General features: G+C 56.7%; 3 protein-coding genes across 4 annotated transcripts; 1 reads left to right on the top strand and 2 right to left on the bottom strand.

The window, feature by feature from the left end:
- Positions 1 to 358: 358 nt before the first annotated feature.
- On the bottom strand, positions 359 to 6,273 carry SPSB3 (splA/ryanodine receptor domain and SOCS box containing 3). 2 transcript variants are annotated; one of them, XM_065892566.1, is made up of 7 exons: positions 6,246 to 6,273; positions 4,827 to 4,964; positions 1,801 to 1,975; positions 1,532 to 1,719; positions 1,350 to 1,452; positions 1,147 to 1,272; positions 359 to 932 (listed from the first exon to the last, which is right to left on the bottom strand). In XM_065892566.1, the coding sequence occupies exons 2-7, from the start codon at positions 4,950 to 4,952 to the stop codon at positions 598 to 600; spliced, it is 1,053 nt and encodes a 350-aa protein (XP_065748638.1). In that variant the 5' UTR covers positions 4,953 to 4,964; positions 6,246 to 6,273; the 3' UTR covers positions 359 to 597. The 2 variants fall into 2 exon arrangements, with proteins under 2 accessions (XP_065748638.1, XP_065748639.1); XM_065892567.1 differs by lacking the exon at positions 6,246 to 6,273 and adding an exon at positions 5,098 to 5,163 and having other exon boundaries at positions 598 to 932.
- Positions 6,274 to 6,769: 496 nt separating this feature from the next.
- On the top strand, positions 6,770 to 11,741 carry NUBP2 (NUBP iron-sulfur cluster assembly factor 2, cytosolic). Its single transcript, XM_065892496.1, has 7 exons — positions 6,770 to 6,785; positions 9,282 to 9,400; positions 9,495 to 9,693; positions 10,443 to 10,597; positions 10,713 to 10,823; positions 10,929 to 10,998; positions 11,556 to 11,741. Exons 1-7 carry the CDS (start codon positions 6,770 to 6,772, stop codon positions 11,699 to 11,701), a joined length of 816 nt encoding a protein of 271 aa, XP_065748568.1. The 3' UTR covers positions 11,702 to 11,741.
- A 1,407-nt stretch (positions 11,742 to 13,148) lies between these two features.
- Positions 13,149 to 16,243, bottom strand: IGFALS (insulin like growth factor binding protein acid labile subunit). The gene is made up of 2 exons (XM_065892732.1): positions 16,200 to 16,243; positions 13,149 to 15,049 (listed from the first exon to the last, which is right to left on the bottom strand). The coding sequence occupies exons 1-2, from the start codon at positions 16,213 to 16,215 to the stop codon at positions 13,245 to 13,247; spliced, it is 1,821 nt and encodes a 606-aa protein (XP_065748804.1). The 5' UTR covers positions 16,216 to 16,243; the 3' UTR covers positions 13,149 to 13,244.
- Positions 16,244 to 23,827: the final 7,584 nt, after the last annotated feature.

Genomic DNA, 23,827 nt, shown 5'->3' with positions numbered 1-23,827 from the left:
AAAAACCAGGCTGTGACTCCTCAAGGGTGTTGTGACCCCCCACCCCGCAACAGGAGAAAAGCTGTGGACACCTGTGAGCCCTAGGCCTCAGTCCGACCCCTTTCGTTTCATAGGTATGTAAGCATCAGACATAAACTCTAAGTTTATTACGGTCGTTTTCAGCCTCAGACGAGAGGAACAGCAGCTGACAACATGCAAAGCAAGTTAAGAAAAACCCAAGGCCGGTGGCGACAGCAGGAAGAGCCGACCTCTCACGAAGCCGTCCTCCTCACAGGCAGCAGACCAGCCTCCCAGGCCTGCAGCCTGAGTCCAGACATGCTGGGGCAGCAGCTCCCCAGAGACTCTGAGAAGGAAAGTGGCTGCTCCCACACCCGGCACAGGAAGCAGACAGACTAGGAAGTCCGGGTCTCTGGATCACAGGGATAATGGCCCTGGAGCCCCTGTAGCAAGGCCTCTCCCAGCCTCGGGTGGCAGGGGGGCAGCCGAGACAAACCTTGGTTCAGTCCTCCCTCTCCTGTTGCCCTGGGGGTGGTCCAAAGGGAGAAACAGAGAAAACGCCATCCCAGCTGTAGAAGGCAGTTTTCACTGGGAAACAAGCTAGGTCCTTCGGCAGCGCTTCCTCTGGCAGCGCCGGGTCTCAGGGCTGCTGGGATTGGCCATGGGCGAGGGTGTGGGGGGCTTGCGGTGGCCACAGCTCATGCTCAGGACCCAGCCCAGCTTGTGGTGCAGCACCTGCTTGAGGCCGGGTGGCAGAGGCAGGCCCTCGAGCGTGTCCCCAGAGTCAGGCCGCAGCTGGCGCAGGCGGTAGCAGCACAGGTATTGCAGGGAGGTGATGCTGGCACAGGAGCGGATCACCTTCATGCTGCTCTTGGCTGCCGTGGAGCACACCATTGGGTAGAACCTCTTGTTCTGCAGCTTGGTGGCTGCCACTCCTGGGGGTGGGGAGGTGGCACAGCCTGAACCCTAAGCTCAGGCTCTCCTAAGGGGACGAAGGATGCTGGGATTTCCACCTACCCCCTGGCCTTGCCCGGTTCTGGGGACCCTGAGACCTCAGGGATGCAAGGATGGCCTTTCAGGGCCCTCAACCTCACCAGGAGCTCAGTGGCAGCTACGCTTTGCGGGCACATGTCAGAGTCACCTCCTCACCTATGCACTTCCTGTTCTTAAAAAAGGTCAGCGTCCCATGCCAGGTGTCCAGGTGCACGCCAATGATGGAGCCCTGGCCGAACCGGGAGGAGAAGCTCATCTTGTCGCCCTTGTGGTGGAGGAGGCCTGGGGGCAGCAGGGTCGGGGTGAGCCCTGCAGCCTCGGGGCCCCCCAGCCCTGCCCACCCTGGGGGCCCCACGCACCCGTGTAGGAGAGGCCCCAGCTGTCCTCGTCCCGGCCGAGCAGGCTGCAGAACGTGTGGTGGTACTTGTCCAGGTCCACGTCCGATGTCCCGATGCCCACCATCTGGAAACGGCAGAACTGGCAGAGGGGACTGGGGACCAAGGTGCCCGGCACCCCTCCCCCAACCCTGCCGGCCACTTACCATGTCAGTGCCATAGACGGGTGAGGTCATCTTGATCTCCCAGAAGTGCTGGCCCTCCCCCAGCTCCTTGGTACCCCGGATGGCCGCTGTGCCACAGCTGTACTCCATGTGGAAGTTGACCTTCCGGTTGTCACAGCTCAGCAGGGTGGCCGAGGACTTATTCAGGTCATCCCAGACCCAGTCAAAATCTGTGAGAGAAGAGGCCCAGGCTCGCCAGGCTCCCACCCAGCCCAGAGGTCCGCCCACCCGCCGCAGGCCCCCACACTCACACTCGTCCTCCTCCCCGCAGCGGCAGTCCCTGCCCCGGTGGGCGGCGTGCAGACTGCCGCAGAAGGCCTCGCTCTGACTGTCACAGTCGCAGAAGGACTCCCCAGTCACAGGCACGGCGCTGGGGATGGATGACGGCAGAGATGCATACTCGGGGTCGGAATCTGAGTCGCTGTGCTGAGGGGAAAGGGCCAGCTGTTCCCGCCTCCTGCCCTCTGCCGGCCCAACCGACCCCTTCCCCCACCTGCCCTGCCACCCACCCCAGGCCCATGGGTGAACGGCCGGACGCCCCAAGGAAGGGATCTGGGGCTTTGGCCTCAAAGGGCCTCCTCAGGTCTCAAGGGCTTAGCCAGCCAGGCACAGTGACCCTGGACACCCCTTCTGGCTCAGGAGCTGCAAGGGGGCCTCCTTGCCAAAGGCCTACCACGCCAGTGGCTTCCTGGGAGTGGAGCAGAGGGCCCTGGAGGCCTAGCCACTAATAAGCCCCAAGACAGGCCTGCATGCTTAGCCATCGTCGTTGTCCAGAGAACATCTAGACTGTGATAAACGGGAGCATGACAGCAAAGTCCGTTGCTGACCTAATGAAGGCACCTGGTCTCCCCGTGGCAGCAGCTGGGCTCCAGGGGGGCCGATGGCCGTGGCAGGGCCTGTGTACCTGTCTCAGGCCGTGGCCCCCTTGTCCGTGCAAGGGTGGGCTCTCAACCCCCATCACAGGACCCTGACGAGCAAGCCCCATGGTCTCAGGCTGCGTCAGGAAAACATTCAGTTGGGCCTTGGCCCTCTGCGTGTGGCTCTCAGTCTTCACAGAATGGACTCCAAGCCTTGAGGGCCTGATCTTGGCCCAGGGGCCAGACGCTAAAGCTGAGCTGGTCTGGTTCCGGGGACCAGCTGACCCACAGACCCTCCTGGAGGCCAGTTAGGGTGCCTCTGTACACCTTGTTCCTGTTCTGGAGCCACGTGGGCCCCTCAAGACACCTACCCAGGCTCTGACATCTGGCCGACCAGTGAGGGCCTGGAGTCTCAGGCCCCAGGGGTGCAGGCAGCCTCTGCATGCCTGCTCTCTGAGCCCTCCCAGCTTCACCTGGGGTCCTGGTGGGGCTCTGGCCTCCACCCTCACTCTCTTGGCCTCTGGGTGCTGCTCTGGGCCCCCCGGAAATGCCCTCTGCACAGTGGTCTGGGTGACCTGTTCAGACCTGGGAATCCTGCTGCCCTGAGAACAAAGCCCACAGACTTACTCTCATCAGAGAATATAAGACCCCCTCCTTGCCCAGCCTCCTCCTCTGCCCTGTCCACCCCTGTCCCCATGGGGCAGGAGTGGGGGTCTGTTTGTCCCTGGATGGCTTTTGGATACCACTTCAAAGAGGCTCTTTCAGCCTCTCATGCTGCGTCCTCTTCCTTCTCCTTTTCCTTTCTTGTAGGCTTCCCTGACGCTCTCCTGGGTCCTGCTCACCTGCCTCCTCCCACTGGAACTGAGTTCCTTTGTTATTACACTCAGCCCCAAGTGCCACACAGGAGCTCTGGGAACCGATGGCAGAGACAGCTCAGGGAGCGAGGAGGCTGAGCCCCAGTTGGAGACAGACGCCAGCAAGGACAGTGGCAGCAGGCCCAAAGCACCCCACTCACGGGGAAGAGCGATCCCCCACAAGCCAAGGCAGGCCCACTGCTGCCAGAGGAGACAATCCCTTCCCACTGAGGAGCCAGGGGCACAGACCTGAGCACTGCTGGCCCCAGGGGTCATACTGCTTGGCACCCAGCACACAAACGCCTGTGCATTGGGCAGACCCGGCCCCACCGCAAGCTATAAGGAGAGCTTAGAGCAGCGGAGACAGGGACATGTGTGTTCGGCCTTCAAAGGTGCTGGGGTGACATGCTCTCTCCATCCACACGTGCACACAAGTACTCCGGGCCCATTAGGTGACCGGATGAGCCACAGGTGTGTATCAGACACCACACCCCCAGCCCCTGGACGCCTCCCACATCCCACAGCAATGAGCCAGAGAGGCAGAGACAGACAGGAGAAAAGACTGCTCCAGGCCAAATGGTCAGTGGAAGCTGGAGGCGGGACAGGAATGCAGGCCGAGGCCTCTCGCTGGCCCAGGCAGGGAGCTAAGGGAGGCCCCAGGAAGGGGACCCAGGATGTCGCCTCCAATTCTGCCCCAAGCCCTGGTGCTTCCACGGGACTCAGCTGCCCTCACTGAGGGCTGGGGAGGATAGGCACCTGTCCCCACCCAGACACCTGGCTGAGCCAGGGCACCCAGGCAGGGTGGCTGTGACAGAGCAGAACCAAGTCACCCGAAGATCACCCTGAAAACAACAGAGGTGACTCAGGGCAAAGCCAAAGCCCAGCTCTGGTCTGAGAGGTTCAGGAAACTGACTTGTGAAGCCCTCCCCACATGCCCCCCACGGCAGGCACAGAGGCCACACAGCCCCACCACCCCACCCCTGTGGCGAGAGTCAGCGTGGTGAGGCTCTGGTTGCAAACCCCTCAGGTCCATCAGGAACCTCCACTGCAGACAGACAGCTGAGCCGCCCTCCTCACGGTCTCTGTATTCCTGGGCCTTGCAGAGCTCAGGGTCCTGAGCATAGGAAGGCTCAGGAATGTTGGTCTTTAAAGATCAAAATTCTTTTTTTAGATGCATATACACAAACGTTGAGTACAGACTTCAACAGGCAGAGAAAACGTCCAGAAGGTTGCACACAGAGGTAACAACAGCTACCCTTGAAAAGCGGTTGGGTAAATGGAATGGATAAGTTTTCATTAAATGAACTGACCAAAGTACCCACTGACACCCTCTTCAAAGAAAAAAGTCTACAGAGAAACGTAGTATATGTCTTGAGGTCCTGCTACCCAGGGCCACGTGTGTCCTTAACCAATGTGAAGAGCCTAGGGGAGCAGAAGCAGAGTGCACGCGGGGGACGGCCCGACAAGGCTGGCCCTGTTTTCTGCCCTCAGAGGCATCTTTCTCTTTCAGTCTCAGTTCAAGCAGTATTTAGTCCAGCCATGCCCACCTCACCCACTGGAACCTACCTGCCCATCAGAGTCGTAGCCCCAGTTGGTGGACCCTGCCAGAGCCACAGCCCGGGCATCTGCATCTCGGCGAGCTGCACTCAGGACAAAATGCCAAGCTCTGCTGCTCCGTGGGCGCCTGGCCATGGTGGGCAGGATCTGGAAGAAAGCACAAGGTCTGAGCAAAGAAAGACATATGACACACCGGTAGGTCCCCCAGCACCCCCTGCACTTGGCCCCCCAGGCTGTGTCAGCCCACCCAGGGTCCGGAACTCTCTTCACAAGCTCATACCTCACTCCAGTGTCCGAGTACCTTGATGAAACCCAGGTAGAGAGCGTGGAATGCCATCCTGACATCCATGACTCTCAAATGCCTAGCTCAGCCCCTCTCCGAGCTCGGCCTCAGGATTGCAAGTGTCCCTCCTGCACATCCCTCAAGCATCTCAAACATTGCCTGCCCCTCCTCCATTCTCCATTTTGACAAACGGCATCTCTAGCCTCCGAGTTCCTCATGCCAGACACAAAGCAGTCATCCCCAACACTTCTTTCCTCCCTCCCACCACGGCCTCACAGCCCTCCGCGCCCCACACCGTCTCCAAAACATGTCCTGAATCCCTCTCCACCCCTGCTGCCACCTTGCCTGCCCCACCCGCACACAACTCGTCTTCGCTCTGGCTCCTCCCACTTCACTCACTACAACCGAGCTTTTTTTGAAATACAAATCTTAAAATTTTAAATTAACGAGTTTTTAACTCCTCAGGGTTTGCCACTGTTCTTAGAATAAAGTACAATATCCTACAAAGCCTACAAGTTCCGGCCCTGTTCGGCTGGTAGCTCTTTCCAGCCCTTTGCCCACAACGCTTTCCCCTCCCCTCTTTGGCTCTCAACTTCCATGCCCGACTTACAGTAATAAGTCGCCCTCTGTGATCGTCTACTTCCCGGCTCTGCCCTGGTTTGAAATCCCCAGAAGGGCCCTGCCACGACCCCGAGGGGCGGCAGTGAATTAGCGCAGACAGAGCTTTTGAGGGATAGGAGCCCGTCCGCAGACCAGGGTTGGTTACTGAAACTGGCCAGAGTGGGCCCGGCCTAATCCTCGCCCGCCACCGCCGCAGCAACAGTAAGCGCCAGGCCGTGCACGCGCAATGCACGACCCCGAGACTGACCCCGCTGCAGTACGGGTTGCTTCCCCATCAGGCATCTCACTGTCTCACGATCGGTGGGGTTGCGGGGTTCCTCCCGCCCGCCGCCCCGCCCGGTCTGCGGCGCAGCGCCTCGCCAGCCTCGCCCGGCCCTGCCGCTGCCGATGCCGCCGCAGGAACAAAGGCGCGCCGGCCCCGCCGCCCGCAGCTCCGAAAGGTCGGTGGGCGCGGCGGGGTCGAGCCGGGCGGGGCGGCCGGGCCTGGGAGACCCAGGGAGGCACGGACGCGGCCTGCCGCTCACCTGCAGCCGCTCTACGCCGCCGCGCTCAACCCGGCCTGCTGTGCCCTACTTTCCGCTCCGGAGCTAGACGTAAACAATCCCCGCCCTCGCGGCCCGCCCCCTGCGCCGCATTGGCCCCGCAGCGTGCGCGGCTCGGGGCTACGGGGGAGGGGCGGTCCTCGTGGCACACGCCTCTTGCTGAGAGGCTGCTGGAGCTGTCAATCCTGACCCGACGTCCCCATTGGCCACATCTCAAGCGGTCGGAGACAAGGCCCGCGCGCCCATTGGACGCGGGGCGAGGAAAAGAAGAGGCCTCACGCTGGGGCGTTGACACGGAAGTGGGTCCAGGTCCTGTACGTCGTCTGCGCCGGAACTTTCGTGAACCCCTCGTGCGATCTGATTGGCTGAGGATAGCGCAAATGGGCCTATCAAGAGGAGCCGTGGGGAGGTCGCGCTGCCCATTGGTCCGAAGGCACTTCACTCAGGCAGGGAGGCGGACTGTGCGAGGAGGAAGTGGCTGGAAGCCGTGCGGCCACCAGGGTGGGATGGAGGCGGCAGCAGGTGAGTGCGCTGGGCTGCGGGGCGTTCTCGGTCCGCGGGCACCGAGGGAAGAGGGAAGGGGCCGGCCCGCAGCTGCTGGTCAGGGCTCCGGGTTTTAGCACACCGTCGTATTTACAGTGTAAAGGTCTCAGAGGTGCTCGCGTGCGTCATTACGGCGCTTAGAAAGAAGTCTTGTTTGAATAAGGAACTCTTAAGAAGGAGAAACCGGAACGTCACATACTCGCAGTTGTTTGTAGAAGTATTATTTTGCCTTTTAAGCTTTTATATATATATATGTGTATATGTGTGTGTGTGTATATATATATATATATATATATATATATATATATATATATATATAACTTAAAGGGAAGTTGCGTGGGATGGAATACGTACATTGGGCACAATCGGATTCTCACAGCTTAACCACGTTATCTTACAAAAGACCTCAGGTCTGGTACCATGAGCACAAAGCTCTTACAACGCTGCATTCATCCATCGGATTATAAACGTAATACTGGAGAGAAAAATCTGAAAAAGTTTGTTACGATAAGGGCAGACTTGCTACAAGGTGAGAGGAATAGCTTCTAGATTGATGGATGAAGGTTTCTCTTTTAACTAAGGAGGAAGTGCACATGGAAAGTAGGAAAGTACAAAAGCCTAACGGGCTTTGCAGTAAACCTCCCTGTGCCCAGAGGCAACTCCTGGTGTCACCCTTATTTTTCTGGAAGGATTTTTTACATATAAAAACTTCCATATTTGTCCAGCGTATCAAATAGTCATGGTTTGGTTGGACTTAAGGTTTGACTAGGCTTTTTATCCATACAGGGGGCCCTTTACTTCCCTCCATGGGGAGATACTGCTTTCCTTTGCCCCTTCCAGGGCAGCCTCTCACATCTAATAGGCACTCGGATTATCGTTGATAATCTGTTTATAAACTTTTTCAGTATAAGTGGAAGTTTCTTCTGGTTGGCTCCTAAGGATTGTTGTGTGAGAAGTGACTTGGGAGCAGCAGTGACTTGGGAGCAGCAGTGTCCTGTGTGATGCTCAAGCAGATAAAGTTCCCCAGTCCCACCAGTGAGGAGAGCAAGTCTTCACTATTAGGGGCCTGGCAGTGCAGCACCCGCACAAAGGGCGAGTAGGAATCAGGACCCACATCTGGCTTGTTCTTTCCCTAGTTTCTACCAGAGCACCCCTCCCCACACCAAAGAAAGGTGAAATTGATTCCCAAGTAGTTTTTGATATTAAAGCAATTTAAGTAATAGCCTTTTAAGTTGATGCAGAGGTGGCCTGAGGCATGGTGTCCAAGGTATTTGTAGGCAATGATCTGGGTGGTTGGGGGGGATGCCCTTTCCTTGTCACCTTACGAGATCTCTCGGCCCCCAGTACCAGACGGAGACCCAGGACAGGCGCTAGAACGCGCTTGTGACAAGGACCTGTTGGAAAGCCAGGCCAGGAGCGCTCTGAGTTCTTTCTAGGGAGGCTTTGGTGGTGGGGGCCTTTGAACCTACCCATGAGAGATGGGTCAGGAGGGGGGTCAGTGTTTATTCACCTTTCGTTGAGCCCCTCCTGGGGACCTGGGTATGCAGTGAGGGTGGTGGAGTGAGTGAGCAGCTTGCTGCAGGCCAGGCAGGAGTCTCGATGGTGAGGTCCTAAGGGCGCTGGAGCAAGAAGGTGGGCATTTTGCCGGGGGTTTGAGGGTTGTTTGTATGCAGATGGCAGCCGCTGTGGGGAGGCAGGGATTGGAATGGTGAGTATTTACAGGGTGGCATTTCAGGCTCATTGAAAGGAAGAGCAGCCGGGGCAGAGCAACCAACAGGGCTTCCCAGAGTGGTTGGACCCGGGCCTGCCTGGGGCATAGCACTGATGCCTTGGCCACCCTTGTGTACCCAGGGTTTCTGAAGGCACGATCTTCAGCCATCCAGGTGACCTGACATCCGCACCCACACAATTGTGGTTGCTTCCCCAGAGCTGTGGCCTCCCTCCTGAGAACTGGAGGCCAGGGCTACCTTGAGTGCCTCTTCTGACCCCAGGGGAGGGGGTTGGGCACCTACTGTCAGACCTCAGAGCCGTGAGTGCTGCCCTGGCACAGGTGTACCTCCTGACTGTAACGAGCACCCTATTTACGTTAGTCTCTGCCCATTTCCCTTGGAATCAGCTGGGAGTCTTTGGCTTGAATTGGCCTTGTGCGCATGAGCTCACAGGTGCACATGAGCTCACAGGTGTGCATGCTGGCAAGAGGAGCAGTTTGAGGCATTTCCTGCCCCACCAGCCCCACTCCAGACAGAGTGGGAGCAGCCATTTTTGAGGAACTGGTAGGTTGGGTCTGGGGCCTGCTGGAAGCCCTTTCACAGGGGCGTGTTTGCTCATGCCGGGGTGATGGAGCAGGTCTCAGGACTGCCCTGGTCTCAGGATCTGGGATGTAGGAATATCTGGTGATCCCGCAGTGAATGAACATGGAGGGCGGCTGGTATGAAGGAGAGCCCTGCCCTCCTCCCCTGTTGTCCTTCTGACTAGAGCCTGGAAACCTGGCCGGCGTCCGGCACATCATCCTCGTTCTTTCGGGAAAGGGGGGTGTTGGGAAAAGCACCATCTCCACGGAGCTGGCCCTGGCCCTGCGCCATGCGGGCAAGAAGGTGAGTGCCTCCCATCTCCTGAGCCACCACCCCTGCCCCTTGTGGGCCTTGGCCGGTTCCCTGCATGCTGCGTGGACGTCCCGCCTCCTTGCAGGTGGGTATCCTCGACGTGGACCTGTGTGGCCCCAGCATCCCCCGCATGCTCCAGGTGCAGGGCAAGGCTGTGCATCAGTGCGACAGTGGCTGGGTGCCTGTCTTCGTGGACCAGGAGCAGAGCATCTCCCTCATGTCTGTGGGCTTCCTGCTAGAGAAGCCGGATGAGGCAGTGGTGTGGAGAGGCCCCAAGAAGAACGGTAATGACCGGACAGGAGACAGCACTGTCAGCCTGCTGGCCTCCTCAGCTGCCCTCTTGGTGCAGAAGCCCCAGGGCTGCTGGCTCTCCTCCACACAGCCCTCCCCCCACAGCACCAGCCTCGGGTAAAGTTCGAAAGACTCTAGTGCTGGCCTTTTCATTTCCAAGACTCTCCCGCTGTGCACCTAAGCAGTCAGCCCGCAAGTATTCAGACAGCGGGCCTGGGGGGCAAGAGCATGAGACCCAGCTGTGAAGCCTTCAGCCACCTGATCCATCCCCTGGGGCTCAGACCACCCAGCGTGGGGTGCCTGGTGGGACTCTGGTGCCTTTGAACAAGCAGATGGCATTAAACTCCCTCTGGTGGGCAGAGCAAGGCTGCCGGGTGTGAGAGCAAGCTCAGGGTGGGGGCTGCTTCCAGGACACGCCGGCGTGGCATTCCACCACAGGCCACCTCTCTCAGGCACAGATGCCTACCCCAGGAGGATCCGTGCTAGCCATCCTCAGCTAAGGCCCGATCAGAAGTCCTAGGGGTGGGGTGGGGTGGGGAAGGGTCTCCCCACCTTGCTGTACTCATCCTGCCCCTGGTGAGGAATGGCACACGCAGCTTTCGGGGTGCCCGGTTGTACCGGAACCCACAGACACCACCCTGCCCCAGGGCTGGGAGGAGGCAGCGGGCTTCGTGTGACCCCTTTGTGAGACCCTGCCTCGCCTGCTCTCTCCCCAACCCCGGGCCACCCTGGGTCTCCACAGCACTGATAAAGCAGTTTGTGTCCGATGTGGCCTGGGGGCAGCTGGACTACCTGGTTGTGGACACGCCCCCAGGGACCTCTGATGAGCACATGGCCGTGGTGGACACCCTGCGCCCCTACAGCCCCCTGGGGGCCCTCGTGGTCACCACGCCCCAGGTACTACGGGAGCACCCTCACCCTGGGACAGGCGCTTTGCCCTACTCTTTCCACTCATCTTGGCTGAGTTTTCGGGATGCCCATCAGCTGGTCCCGTCTCTTTCCTGGTCTCCAGGCAGTGTCCGTGGGGGATGTGAGGCGGGAGCTGACCTTCTGTAAGAAGGTGGGGTTGCGGGTGATCGGGGTCGTGGAGAACATGAGCGGCTTCGTCTGCCCACACTGCGCAGTGAGTTGTAGGAAGTCGCAGGAAGTCGGGGGTGTGGGTGGTCGGCCTATCCCCTTTGAGGGTGGTGAGAGGCCTGGAGGTGGACCCCGCACCTCTGTGTTCTAGGAGTGCACCAACGTCTTCTCCAGGGGAGGCGGCGAAGAGCTGGCCAGACACGCTGGAGTCCCCTTCCTGGGTAAGCGAGCCAGGGCTGCCCCGGGGCCCCTGCTCTAGGAGGCCTTAACTCCCTACGCCTCCTGCACCCAGGGAAGAGGAGAGGAGGGTGGAAAGTCCTGTCCTCCCTGAGCTGTGAGTGTCAGCTCATCTCTAACAAATTGGTTCCCACCAACTGGAGAGAGGCAGCCCCCCAGGCTTTGAGCGGGTGTCTGCGGCTAAGACACCTGCTGAGACCACGGAGGTGCAGAGGGGCGGCCGAGGCTCTGCGAGCCTGTATCAGGGACGCCAGTGGCACGGGACCATGTCCCCAGCACTCACCCTGTGCTTTCTTACAGTGGCCGGAGCCTGAGAGGTGGTGGGGCCAGGCCTGCTGGGCGGGTTGCTGGGCGTTCCAGTGGAGACTGAGGCCAAGAGTACATTCCTGCCAGGCACCTCAGCAAGAGGTGTCTGCTCTCGGCTAAAGCGGCACTGCCAGTGGGCTCCTGGGCCGTGGGGAGTGTGGACGTGGCCTCCCGGCCCCGGGCTTTGCTCTCACCACCTGGCCCCTTCTCTGCCCCTTTCCTTTCTCTCTCCCAGGCTCTGTGCCCCTGGACCCCGAGCTCACGCGGAGCCTGGAGGAGGGCCGAGACTTCATCCGGGGGTTCCCCGAGAGCCCCGCGTTTCCCGCGCTCTCTTGCATAGCCCAGAAGATTCTGAATGAGGCGCCTGTTGGACTCTCCTGACCAAGGCCGTTTGAGTGTCTCCTCTGTGTGCTGTGGGGCTCATGCTCACAGCCCGGAACAGAGGCGGTGGCACAGTTCCTGAAACCCGTGGCCCTGGGTTGCCGTCACCATGTGCTCCTCTCCCCGTGGGCCTGCCCTGGACATTTCTGGTGCTTCAGCAGCATCTCAGCATCAGAGCCACTGACAGTCAGTGGTTCCGCCTGGTCAGCCTGTGGCAGGGCCCGGGGATAGCGTGAGGTCGCGATGCCGTGGCCTGACCTCCCTGGTGGTGCAGCTCAGTACTCACATGCCCCAGATAGACGGGCTGCTCCCGACAGCCAAGTCTCCACGTTGTTCACCAAGCTTGTGTGTCTGGGAGCACACTGGGCCTATAATCCTGGTGAAATAGGCAGCAGCACCCAGTAAGGTGTCAAACTTGTAATTCAGAGGAGCCCAAAATAAACCCGTCCCACCGCTGTGGTTACAGGTCTGACCTTTCTAGATCATTCTGCTCTGGTCCCGCCTCTCTGGCTTAGTGTCACCATGTCCTGTGGCAGACAGTGTCCACTCCCTAAGTCCCAGGAACGGGGCCAACAGCCCTGTCGTCGACAGGCTCCTGGAGACTCTGGTGAAGATACGTTTGGGGAGAGTTTGTCAGGTAACTTGCGATGGGTGAGTGGCCATGCTTGGCCCAGTGAGAGCTAAGTGCCCACCCCGCCCTCCGTGCTGCGGGCCTGAAGGGTTGAGCTGAAGAGCAGAAAGGTGAGTGTGAAACAGAGTCCCAGGGGTTTTCCCTGCACGGCTTCAAGGAAGGCCAGGAGGGGGAGGTTCTGGAAAGCAGGATGGTGGCATGGTGTGCTGTTCTTCCCAATGGGAGAGGTGGGGTGCTCAGTAGAGAATGTGGAACAGTCCCTGGGGCACGGGTGGCAGGTGGCCTGGGGAAGCAGCCCTCAGATATCACTTGGGGGCAGATGGGGAGGCGAGGAGTGTACCAAGGATGGATGTTTCTTGTGGGGGTGGGGGGAGCAGGGGCAGAACTGTTGAGGGGTTTGGCCAGGAGCACAGGGACCTGGAGAGTGAGGGTCTGCACCCCCTCTGGCCCCAGGCTGGCCTCAGCAGGAGCAGCTGGGCCCCAGCTTCCCAGGACCAGGCCACCTCCAAGGACGTTGCCCAGTGAGGGGGCTGATGCCGAGGTTCCTGGAGGACCTGAGTAAGTGCCCGCTGCTCCTCAGGTGGGGATGGGGCCTGGGGACTAGTGGACGAGAATTGTCTGGGCACAGGACAGGAAGGGTTGTGGACGGGCATGTGGGACCAAGGCAGCCAGAGGTGGGGCAGGCATGGCGTAGAGGGGCCCACAGCCCAGCCAGCACTCCTCCCTCCCTGAGCTCCCCGCACAGCCTCATACGTGGCCACATTTATTGGGTTGCTTTTAATTGATAGTTGGGGAGGCTGTGTCCCCGACCCTCCCGGTCAGGCCCTCAGGAACCAGGCTAGGGCCCACAGGTCCCAGGTCCATGTCCCCTGGGGTGGCGAGAGCCCGTCCAGACCGCAGGGCAGCCTCGGGTCAGCAGTGGGCAAAGTGGGCCTCTCCAACGTCGCGCAGGTCAAGGCCCGAGATGCTGGGGGGGCTGGCGCAGGTGATGTTGTTGTAGGCGTATGCGGGCGGCTGGTGGTCGTCATCTCCCTCTGCCATGGCCTGGACGAAGCGGGGCACGACGCCCGGGTGCTGCAGGGTGAAGGCCCTCAGGGCCTTGAGGGGGCAGCTGCAGTCCCAGGGGTTGCCCTCGAGCCACAGGCGCTCCAGGCCGGGGGGCTGCGGCACGAAGGTCCGCAGCGAGTTGTTCCGGAGGCTGAGGTAGCGCAGCCGCCCCAGTGGCGCGAGCACAGTCTCAGGCAGCGCCTCCAGGCGGTTGTGCGACACGTCCAGCCAGAAGATGCGCTGCAGGGGCCCCAGGGCATCCACCGATAGTGCAGACAGCCGGTTGCGGGAGAGGAGGAGGTACTCCAGGTGGCTGAGGCCCTGGAAGAGCTGGCCAGGCAGGTGCGTGAGCTGGTTGGAGGTGAGGTCCAGCTCCAGCAGCTCGGCCAGCCCCCCCAGGCTCTGCTCATCGATGGCCACAATGCTGTTGTCCTTGAGGAAGAGCCGGCGCAGCCCCGAGAGGCCGGTGAAGGTGTGTGGGCCGAGGCAGCCCAGGCAGCTGCCCTCCAGGTGCAGGCTGTGCAGCTTGCCCAGGCCCTGGAACGCCTGCTCTGGAAGGTTCCTCAGACAGTTGCCAGAGAGGTTCATGACGGCCAGGTTGTAGAGGCCCAGGAAGACACCTGCCTTGAGCTCCTGGAGCTGGTTGTTGTTGAGCGCCAGCACCTCCAGCTGGTCCAGGCCCTCGAAGGCCTCTTCCGGCAGCTGCCGGATACGGTTGTAGCCAAGCTGCAGCTCCTCCAGGAAGTGAAGGTCCTTGAAGGTCCGGGGCCGTAGGCCGGCGATGGCATTGTGTGAGAGGCGCAGAACGTGCAGGCCCAGCAGCCCCGGGAAAGTGTCCTCCAGGAGGCCACCCACGCGGTTGTGTGACAGGTCCAGCCAGCGCAGCGCCTTCATGCCCAGGAAGGCACCTGGGGCCACAGCAGTGATGAGGTTGTGGTCCAGGTAGAGCTTCTGGAGCTTGGGCAACTTGACGAAGACATTGGCTTTGACGCTCCGCAGGGCATTCCTGCTCAGGTCCAGCTCGCGGAGCTCACTGAGGCCGCAGAAGAGTGCGGGCTGCAAGTAGGCCAGCTTGTTGCCCGCCAGCACCAGCTCGCGTAGGCTGGCCAGGTCCTGGAACGCAGTGTCGGGCAGCACGGCCAGGCTGTTCCAGCCCAGGTTGAGGTCCCAGAGGTGGGCCAGGCCCCTGAAGAGGCCCTCGTCTACCCGGCTGAGCAGGTTGTTGTTGAGGCCGAGCGAGGCCAGGCCCGGCGTGTGCAGGAAGGTGCGGGCTGCCAGGCTGCGCAGCTGGTTCCGCTCCAGGTGCAGGTGGTACAGGTTCTGCAGGCCCAGCAGCGCCTGCGGCTCCAGGCTGGCCAGCCCGCTGCCCTGCAGGTTGAGGAAGCCCAGGCTGGAGAGGTTCCGGAAGGTGGCCGCGGGAATGAAGGAGAAGTTGTTTCCATCCAGCCACAGGGCCCTGGTGCCGTCCGGGATGCCGCTGGGCAGCCGCGTGAGGTTCCGAGAGCTGCAGAAGACGCTGAGCTCATCTGTGTAGTCGTCGTGGCCGCAGGAGCAGACGGCGGGGCACTGGGGGCCCTCAGGGTCTGCTGGTGCCACGGACTCCACTTCCTCCAGGCTGTGGGAGCCCAGCACTGCCCAGGAGACCAGCAGCACCACCAGGGCCGGGCCTCCTGTGGGGAGAGGGGCTTGGGGAGGCAGCACTGAGGCAGCCCAGGATGTGAGCCCAGGGCAAGCAAGACATGGAACCTTCCAGGCCTCAGCCACACACCTGGACCACAGCACGCAACTATTTAGAGAAGGTACTGCTGACCGGACCAGAGAAGGTATGGGCTGAGATCTGGGTCCCCCACTTAAATGGGAGGCGGAGACCAGGCAAGACGACTGGGATGTTCTCTGGTTCAAAACCAACTGCCCTTTCCACCCCACAGGACCAACGGGGTGGCAATGCCTGTTCCAGAGAAAACTGAAGGCTGGGGACCTGGCCACTAGGCCGTGTGTTCATCTGCGTCCCCAAGGTGGACACTCAAGCCAGGCTAGGCTGCCAGGCAGGCCTGGAGGAAAGTGTGAGAGAACGTTCTGGAGCAGGCTCGGGTGGGTATGCACTTGCTGCCCCGATTGTCTGGACAGTGAGCTGGATGCCTGCTGCCCCAGCTAGACCCCTGACTGGGGGATACTCACCTCCATAGTGTGTCCAGCATGCACCCAGGGACTTGGCCCAGTGCTGGTGTGGGGAGAGGAAGAGGGTGCAGGCCTCAAGGGCAGATGGGGACCCCAGGCCACTGACCCACCGGAGGTTGGGTTGTGGCACAGGACAAAGGATGCCAGGCTTCACAGCAACAATCCCCATAAGTTCCACTGGGCACTGGGCTGCCCACCACATCAGGCCTCTCTCTGGTCTCTGAGAGTTCCAGGTCCCAGGGTGGACACGCCAGCTGGATTGGGCTAGGCTCCGAGAGGGGACAGGGTGGCAATGGACTGGCCTCCGAGCAGCTGGGAAGGCAGCATGCCCTGGCCTAGTGGAGGGTTTAAGGCAGGGCCCCTGGGGTAGCAATGTGGGTGCGCTTCCTCCCCTGCGCTGCCAGCCTGGGCCCTCGGGTAGGAGAGAAGGGGGCAGGAGGCAACAGCGATTCTCCAGGGCCAGACACCCCACCACTGTGAGTGGCCACATTTCCCCCATGGGCTCCCAGAGCCCCAGCCCACCTAGAGCTGAGCCCGAGCTGAGCCCTCCCTGGGGGCAGCCCCTACCCCAGTGAGCTTGGGGGCACACGGTCGCGCCCCCACCCCCCAGAAGTGAGTGGCTGGGGCACGTGGGGGCCTCACCTCTCCTCAGGGCCATCCCTCGTGCAGAGCAGTCCGCAGGCGGGCAGGGAGCGGGGCGCGTCTGTTGGGGCCGGCTGCTCCTGCCCTCTGGATTTCCCCACTGCCTCTGGGACAGCCAGCACCCTTGTCACTGGCCAGCCCAGCCTGCTGGCCCCAGCTCCATTAACCCCCTCCTGCCGGGCTGCCAGCATCAGCACTGGGGCCCAGGGTGCGGATGGCACAGGGGACAGGCTGGGGGCTGCATCTGCCCTGATGCATCTTCGGGGTGCAAGGTGGCCCGGGGTGCAGCTCTAAGGGACAACAGGGGCCCATACCCCCATCTTCCCAACCCCCCCATCTTCCCATCCCCCTGCAGGGCTGGGTGGGGCAGAGCTGGGGCTGCAGGCAATGCTGGGCGGGGGTCTCCCTTGGAGCAGCCTGTGAGGAGCTGGTGCTCAGCCGGCTGCCCTGCCTGTGGGTAGGGGCCCCTCAGGGGGCTCCTAGGGTCTTCCCTCCCAGCAGATGGCCATGTGGGAGTTAAGCAGGAACCACACGTCTCCAAATGGGCCTGCCCATCTACCCCCGGCATGCTGACCACTCCCCCCTCCTCCCCATTTCCTAACTGCCTGGGTGGGGTCCTTGTTCAAGCTCCCAGGGGCCTGGCCCAGCCTTGGCTTCTCCCGTGACCTCAGGGTCAGCTGCTGTCTGGCCACTGCCCCTCCCCCTAGCCTCTTCTAGGAATGCTTGGCAGGGCCCTGGCCACTTTGTGTTTGTTTTCCCCAACAATGTCCTCCCAGGAAGAGAGTGGGGGATGGCTGGCCTCGGGGATGAGGTCTTGTGGCTGTGAGACCAGCCCCCACCAGCAGTGGGCCCCATCCTGCCCTTCAGGGCTCCTTTGGGGCCATGGCCACCCTGCACTGCACAGGCCCTGGGACAGGTACCCAGTGCCCGGCCTGAGGTCAGCCACAGGTCAGACATGGTAAGAAGGGGTGTGGCTGCTTGATTCAGGGCACCATCCTCCCCTCCACCTGGGGAGCCCTGGGCTCTGCTCTTCCAGATCTGACCACATCTACCCCAGGCTGCCAGGTACCATGCTGCCCTCCAGCCACCCCTCCCTCCTTTACTGAGGACCCTTCCTCTGGCTGCCAGCCGTGCCTGCCCACCAGTCCCTCTGCTCTGCCTGGGGCGGGGGGCCTGTGCTCGGAAGGGGCCAGAAGGCATTGAAAAAGGCAAAACTGAGTCTGGGGAGGGCAAGGCTTGTCAAGCTTTAGGAGACTCTTGAACCTCTTGGTGAGGCAGAGGAGGAAGTCACGTCTGCCTCCTGAAAGGTGCATGGGTGAGGAGAGAAGAAGTGAGGTAGGCAGGAGCTGTCCAGGCCCAGGAGAGGCTGGAGGCCAGGCCCGCCCCCAGCCTCGTGGCACCCCCTCCCCAGCTCATCCTGCAGCAGTGCTGAGGGGCAGCTTTGTCTTCCTCCCTTTATTGAGCTTTGATTTTTTTCCAGGTCGTTTCTCAGCTTCTCTTCTGAGAAATTATAGATCTGCAGGGAGAAAGTCCACACCCAGAAATTTACACGGTAAACATACATTTACACAGTAGAAAGTGCGGACTCAGCAGGAGTCCGGGGCCATGGGGCCTCAGGAGTCCGGGGCCATGGGGCCTCTTCACTGGGAAGCTCCCGGCATGCGGGCCAGACGCACGTGGACTGGAAGGAGGGTTAGCATTCCTGTCTCCTCACACTTGGAGGGTTGGGGCTGGAAACTTCCTGTAAATCCCCAGTCGAGCTTGTGTGGCAGAGAACCCTTATCGGGACTGTGGCAGGCAGGTTAGATATTTGTAAACCTTTCTCGAGTCCTGCGGTAACACTGGTGTTCAGCCTGCTGAGTTCAGAAAAGACCTCTATTCTGGCCGCCCGGGGCCAGCTCTGTCCCTGCTCCCCCAAAGCGGCCAGTCCTGATGCAGGCTGACTACTGCCCTGGCCTCTCTTTACAGTTCACCCCCTGAGGGTCCCCCCGAGGAGTCTGGTTTCTGGTCTTCGTGGAAATGGTGTTGTACAGAAGCCCCAGGCCCGGCCACTCGTGTGCCAAGTCATAGCATCCCTTCCCTCCTTCCTGTCGTGGTGCTGCGACGCTGTGGGGCCCTTGTGCGTTCCTGTGGTCCTGAGGGGACCCACTGGGACCAGCCTGTGTCATCCTTGCAGGTAAGGCCAACCCCTTCCTGGGTAGTTAGGGGTCACACCTTCCTGGAGCCAATAGGGGTGCCCTCAATACCAGCCCCACCCTGTCTTCTCAGCCCTGAAGGTGGGGGGACAGTGGCTTTCATTGTCCTGTGTTTCTTCAATCACTAATGATGGCAGCTGTTCATAGGGAGGTTCATTGGCCAGTGGATTGTCCTTTTCTGTAAAGTACATATTTAAGTCTTGCTGTCAGTGTGACTTATGTTTTTTTTAAACTGTATGCTGGATGCAAGCCCCTTGTTAGGTATGTGTGGCCAGTGTTGTCTTCTGCACTGTGGTTTGCCTCCATTCTCTTCATTGTGATTCTGGTGAGAGTTCTTAATTTTAACATGGTCTCATAAGGTGTTCCTTAAATGGAAAAACTGCAAAAAAAGTTTTTTTATCTAGGCTGATGTATGTATCATGATTTCAGGTCCCGTTCAGCACATGGACTTGAGTGTATTCTCTTAAAATACTGTGTGAACGCGTCACCGCCCTACCTTTCTCTGTGACGTTTTTGGGCCACCCTTTCACTTCCTAAGAGTCAGGTGATGCTCAAGTTTCATTCTTTTTGGTGGGTTATGATCGCCTCCCCACATTTAGTGCAGTGGCTTTCCTTCCCTCCTCACTCCTGGACGCCACCCTTGACGTGGTCAGGGGCTGCATAGCCTGGCCCTTTCTGGGCTCCCCCTGGACCATGGAGGCAGAGCAGATCCTCCTCTGTCTGCAAGAGCTTCCAGGCTCTTCGTGGTCCATGTGTTTCCTTGTCTACGGTGGGAGCAGCCTGTCCAGGATTGACTTGTGTTGCAGTTTGAGTCTTCCAATCTGTGGACATGGCATAATTAGGTCGTCTTCAGTTTCTTTCAGTGGTGTTTTTGTAGATTTCCATGTTACGATCTTGCATATATTTTTTAGATTTTTTTTTCATGTAGATGGTTGTTACTTTTCTTTATTTTTAAAGAAGATGTCGGGGGTAGGAGTTTATTAATTTATTTTTGCTGTGTTGGGTCTTCGTTTCTGTGTGAGGGCTTTCTCTAGTTGTGGCAAGCGGGGGCCACTCTTCATCGCGGTGTGCGGGCCTCTCACTATCGTGGCCTCTCGTTGCGGAGCACAGGCTGCAGACACGCAGGCTCAGTAGTTGTGGCTCACAGGCCTAGTTGCTCCGCGGCATGTGGGATCCTCCCAGACCAGGGCTCAAACCCGTGTCCCCTGCATTAGCAGACAGATTCTCAACCACTGCATCACCAGGGAAGCCCTGGTTGTTACTTTTTTTTTTTTTTTTTTTTTGCGGTATGCGGGCCTCTCACTGTTGTGGCCTCTCCCGTCGCACAGAACAGGCTCCGGACACACAGGCTCAGCGGCCATGGCTCCTAGGCCCAGCAGCTCCGCGGCATGTGGGATCTTCCCGGACCGGGGCACGAACTCGTGTCCCCTGCATCGGCAGGCGGACTCTCAACCACGGCGCCACCAGGGAAGCCCGGTTGTTACTTTTGATACTATTGTAAGTGTTACCTTTTTTCCTCTTTCATTTCGTCTAAGCTGAAATATTTTTCTAGAAGTATGTTGGGATAATGTAATAAAGTATTAATTGTGGTGCCTTTACCCAACGATTGTTTCTAAAACAGCTTGATTGATGTACAATTCTCACACCATAAAGTTCACCCACTGTCGATATAAAATTCAGTGATTCTTAGTAAATGTGTACAGCTGTGCAGCCACACGCACAGTCCAGCTTTAGAACATCCCCATACAATCGGTGGCCTTCTGTATCTCACCTTTTGCACTGAGCATGTTCTCAGGGTTCATCTACATAGTGTATATCAGTACTTCATTCCTTGTTATGGCTGGACAATATTCTGTTTTATGGATTTGCGACATTTGTTTATTCATTCATCAGATGATAGGCATCTGGTTTGTTCCTATTTTAGGGTTATTATGAATAATGTTGCCATGAATATTTGTGTATGAGTTCTTGTGTGGACGTAGCTTTCACTCCTCTTGGGTAGATTCTTAGGAGTGGAATTACTGGTTCACATAGTATTTATGTCTAGTTTTTAAAAAACTGTTTTCCAAAATGATTGTATCATTTTACAAAGTACGAGAAGTCCAATTCCACATCCTCACTACTATTTGGTATGGTCAGTTTTGTTTTGTTTTTTAGCTCTTCTGTTTCTCTGACAGTTGATATTGGGCACCTATTCATGTGTTTGTTGGCATTCTTATATCTTCTTTGGTGAAGTGTCTGTTCAAGACTTTCGTTCATTTTTTAACTGAGTTGACTCCTTACTGAGTTGCAACACTATATATTATGGATATGAGACTTTATATATTATGGGTTATCAAGGATAACATTTGCAGATATTTTTCTGTTTGTGGTTTGTCGCCTTTTTTTCATGTTGTCTTTTGAAGTACAAAAGTTTATTTTAATGAAGTCCAAAATTTATCAGTTTTTTTCTCTCATGGCTCATGATTTTGGTGTGGTGTCTAAGAACTCTTTGCCTAACCCAAGATCACAAAGATCTTCTAATCAAGGATTATAGGATCTTTCCATTTACTTACATCTTCTTTCTTAGTTTGCAGTGTATAAATCTTGCACTAATTTTGATCATTTCTAAGTATTTTGTTAGTTTTGATGCTATTATGGAATTGTTTTAATTTCGTTTTCAGACTGTCATTAGTATGTGCAAATACAACAGATTTCTCTTGTTAATCTTGTGTCCAAGACCTTACTGAACTTACTAGTTCCAGGTATGTGTGTGTATCTGGATTCCTTAGGATAAGCCACATATAGGATCACACCATCTGTGAATAAGGACATTTTTACTTATTTTTACTCCTTTCCAATATGTATACTGCCGTGTGTGTGTGTGTGTGTATGCCTTATTGCACATCAGTACAATGTTGAGAAGTGGCAAGAGCAGATATCCTTGCCTTATTCCTGATTTTAGTGGGAAGCATTCAGTCATCCACTGTGAATTATGATGCTGGCTTATGTTTTTCATTGATGCTGTCACAGGCAGAATAATGCTCCCAAACCAAAGATGTCCGTGTCCTTATCCCTGGAATCATGAATGTGTCAGGTTACATGGCAAAGGGGAATTGAGGTTGCTAATCAGCTGACCTTAAGATAGTGAGATTAATGTGGATTTTCCAGGTGGCCCCATTGTAATTACAAGTGTCCTCTAAAGTGGCAGAGGGCGTCAGAAGAGGTCGGTGTGAGGCAATGAGAGAAGGACTCAACCCACAGCTGCTGACCTTTGAAGATGGAGGAAGGAGGTCAGGAGCCAAGAATGCAGGCGCCTCTAGCAGCAGGAAAGGGCAAGGAAACAGATTCTCCCTTAGAGCCTGAAGAAGGAACCAGCTCTGTGGACACTTTTAGTCCAGTGAGACTCATGTCAGACTTCTGACCTCCAGAACTGTTAGATGATACATTTGTGTGGTTTATTTCTTTTATTTATTTATCGATTGATTAGCTGCGTCGGGTCTTCATTGCTGTGTGCAGTCTTTCTCTAGTTGCGGCGAGCGGGGGCTACTCTTCATTGCAGTGCATGGGCTTCTCATCGTGGTGGCTTCTCCCATTGTGGAGCACAGGCTCTGGGTGCACAGGCTTCAGTTGTTGTGGCACGCGGGCTCAGTAGCTGTGGCTGGCGGGCTCCAGAGCGCAGGCTCAGTAGTTGTGGCGCATGGGCTCAGTTGCTCCATGGCATGTGGAATCCTCCCAGACCAGGCCTCGAACCTGTGTCCCCCTGCATTGGCAGGCGGATTCTTAACCACTGCGCAACCAGGGAAGTCCCCATTTATGTTGTTTTAAACAACTAAGTTTGTAATGATTTGATACAGCAGCATTTGGAAATTACAGATGTCCTTTAAACAGGTCGAAGAGGCTCCCTTCTATTCCTAGTTTGTTGACTTTTTATCAGGAACAGGTGTGGGATTTTGTCAAATGTTTTCCTTCATACACTGAGATGATCTTGTGGATTTTGTCCTTTATTCTATGACTGTGGTTTATGTTAATTGATCTTTAGATGTTTAACCAACCTTGCATTCCTGTGATAAATCCCACCTGGTTGTGTATAATGTGGCTGTATTTGGGTTGCTAACGTTTTAAAGATTTTACATCTGTATTCATGAGGGACATTGATCTCTCGTTTTGTTTGGTATTAGGATAACATTAGCCTCATAGAATGAGTTGGGAAGTGTCCCCTCCTTGTATTTTCTGGAAGAGTTTGTGAGTGATTAGTGTTACTGATAGAATGCACAAGTGAAGCCATGTGGACCTGAGCTTTCCTTTGCATGAAGACTTCAGACTTTTGTTAAATCAATTTAAGGAATTTGTCCATTTCATCTAAAATCTAATTTGTTGGTATAGTTTCCCTAGTATTCCCTTGTAAGTCCTGTTCATTTCTGTAGGATTGGTAGTGATGTACCCTTTTTCATTCATGATTTTGGTAATTTGTGTGTTATTTTGTTGGTCAGTGGTTTTTGTTTTCTGTTTCATTGATCTCCTTGCTAATCATTACTATTTCTTTTCTTCTGCTTCCTTTGGGTTTTGTTTGCTCTTCTTTAGTGTTTTAAGGTAGAAGCCTAGGTTTTGTGAGGCCTTTCTTCTTTTCTCATACAGGTGTTTAAAAGCTATATACATTTCCCTCTAGCACTGCTTTAGCTGCATCCCACAAATTTTGTGTTTTGATTTCCCCTCTTTTTGACCCACACACTATTTAGATGTGTTAACTTCCAAACATTTGGGGGTTTTCCAGGCTTCATTTTGTTGTAGATATCTAATTCCACTGGAGTTTGAAATTGCAAAGTATACTCTGTCTTTTAAAATTCATTGTGATTTGTAGTCTAAGATATTGTCTATCCTGGAGAATGTTCCATGAGCACCTGAAAATGCTGGTGGAATGTTCTATAAATAGGTTCAGTTGAGTGACAGTGTCCTGTTATCAACTAGACTATTAAAGAATCTATTATTTTAAGAGTTTCTTTAAAATTATTTATTTTTGGCTGCACTGTGTCTTCGTTGCTGCACACAGGCTTTCTCTAGTTGCAGAGAGTGGGGGCTACTCTTCGTTGCAGTGCACAGGCTTCTCATCGCAGTAGCTTCTCTTGTTGTACAGCATAGGCTCTAGGCACGTGGGCTTCAGTAGTTGTGGCACGTGGGCTCAGTAGTTGTGGCTCATGGGCTGTAGAGTGCAGGTTCAGTAGTTGTGGTGCATGGGCTTAGTTGCTCCCCAGCATGTGGGATCTTCCCAGAACAGGGTTCGAACCCACGTCCCCTTCATTGGCAGGCAGATTCTTAACCACTGTGCCACCAGGGAATCCCTCCATTATTGTTGAATTACTTATTTTATCTTTGAATTTCTAAAATTCTTTGGTCCCTGACCATTCAGACTAGACATGAGGTATTCATTCCTTCAAAAGAGGGTTGTTAGAACAG

Source organism: Phocoena phocoena, chromosome 15, assembly GCF_963924675.1.
Source record: "Phocoena phocoena chromosome 15, mPhoPho1.1, whole genome shotgun sequence".
NCBI lineage: Eukaryota > Metazoa > Chordata > Mammalia > Artiodactyla > Phocoenidae > Phocoena > Phocoena phocoena.
Note: the sequence above shows the minus strand (reverse complement) of the source record. Positions and strands in the feature narration are given on the sequence as shown.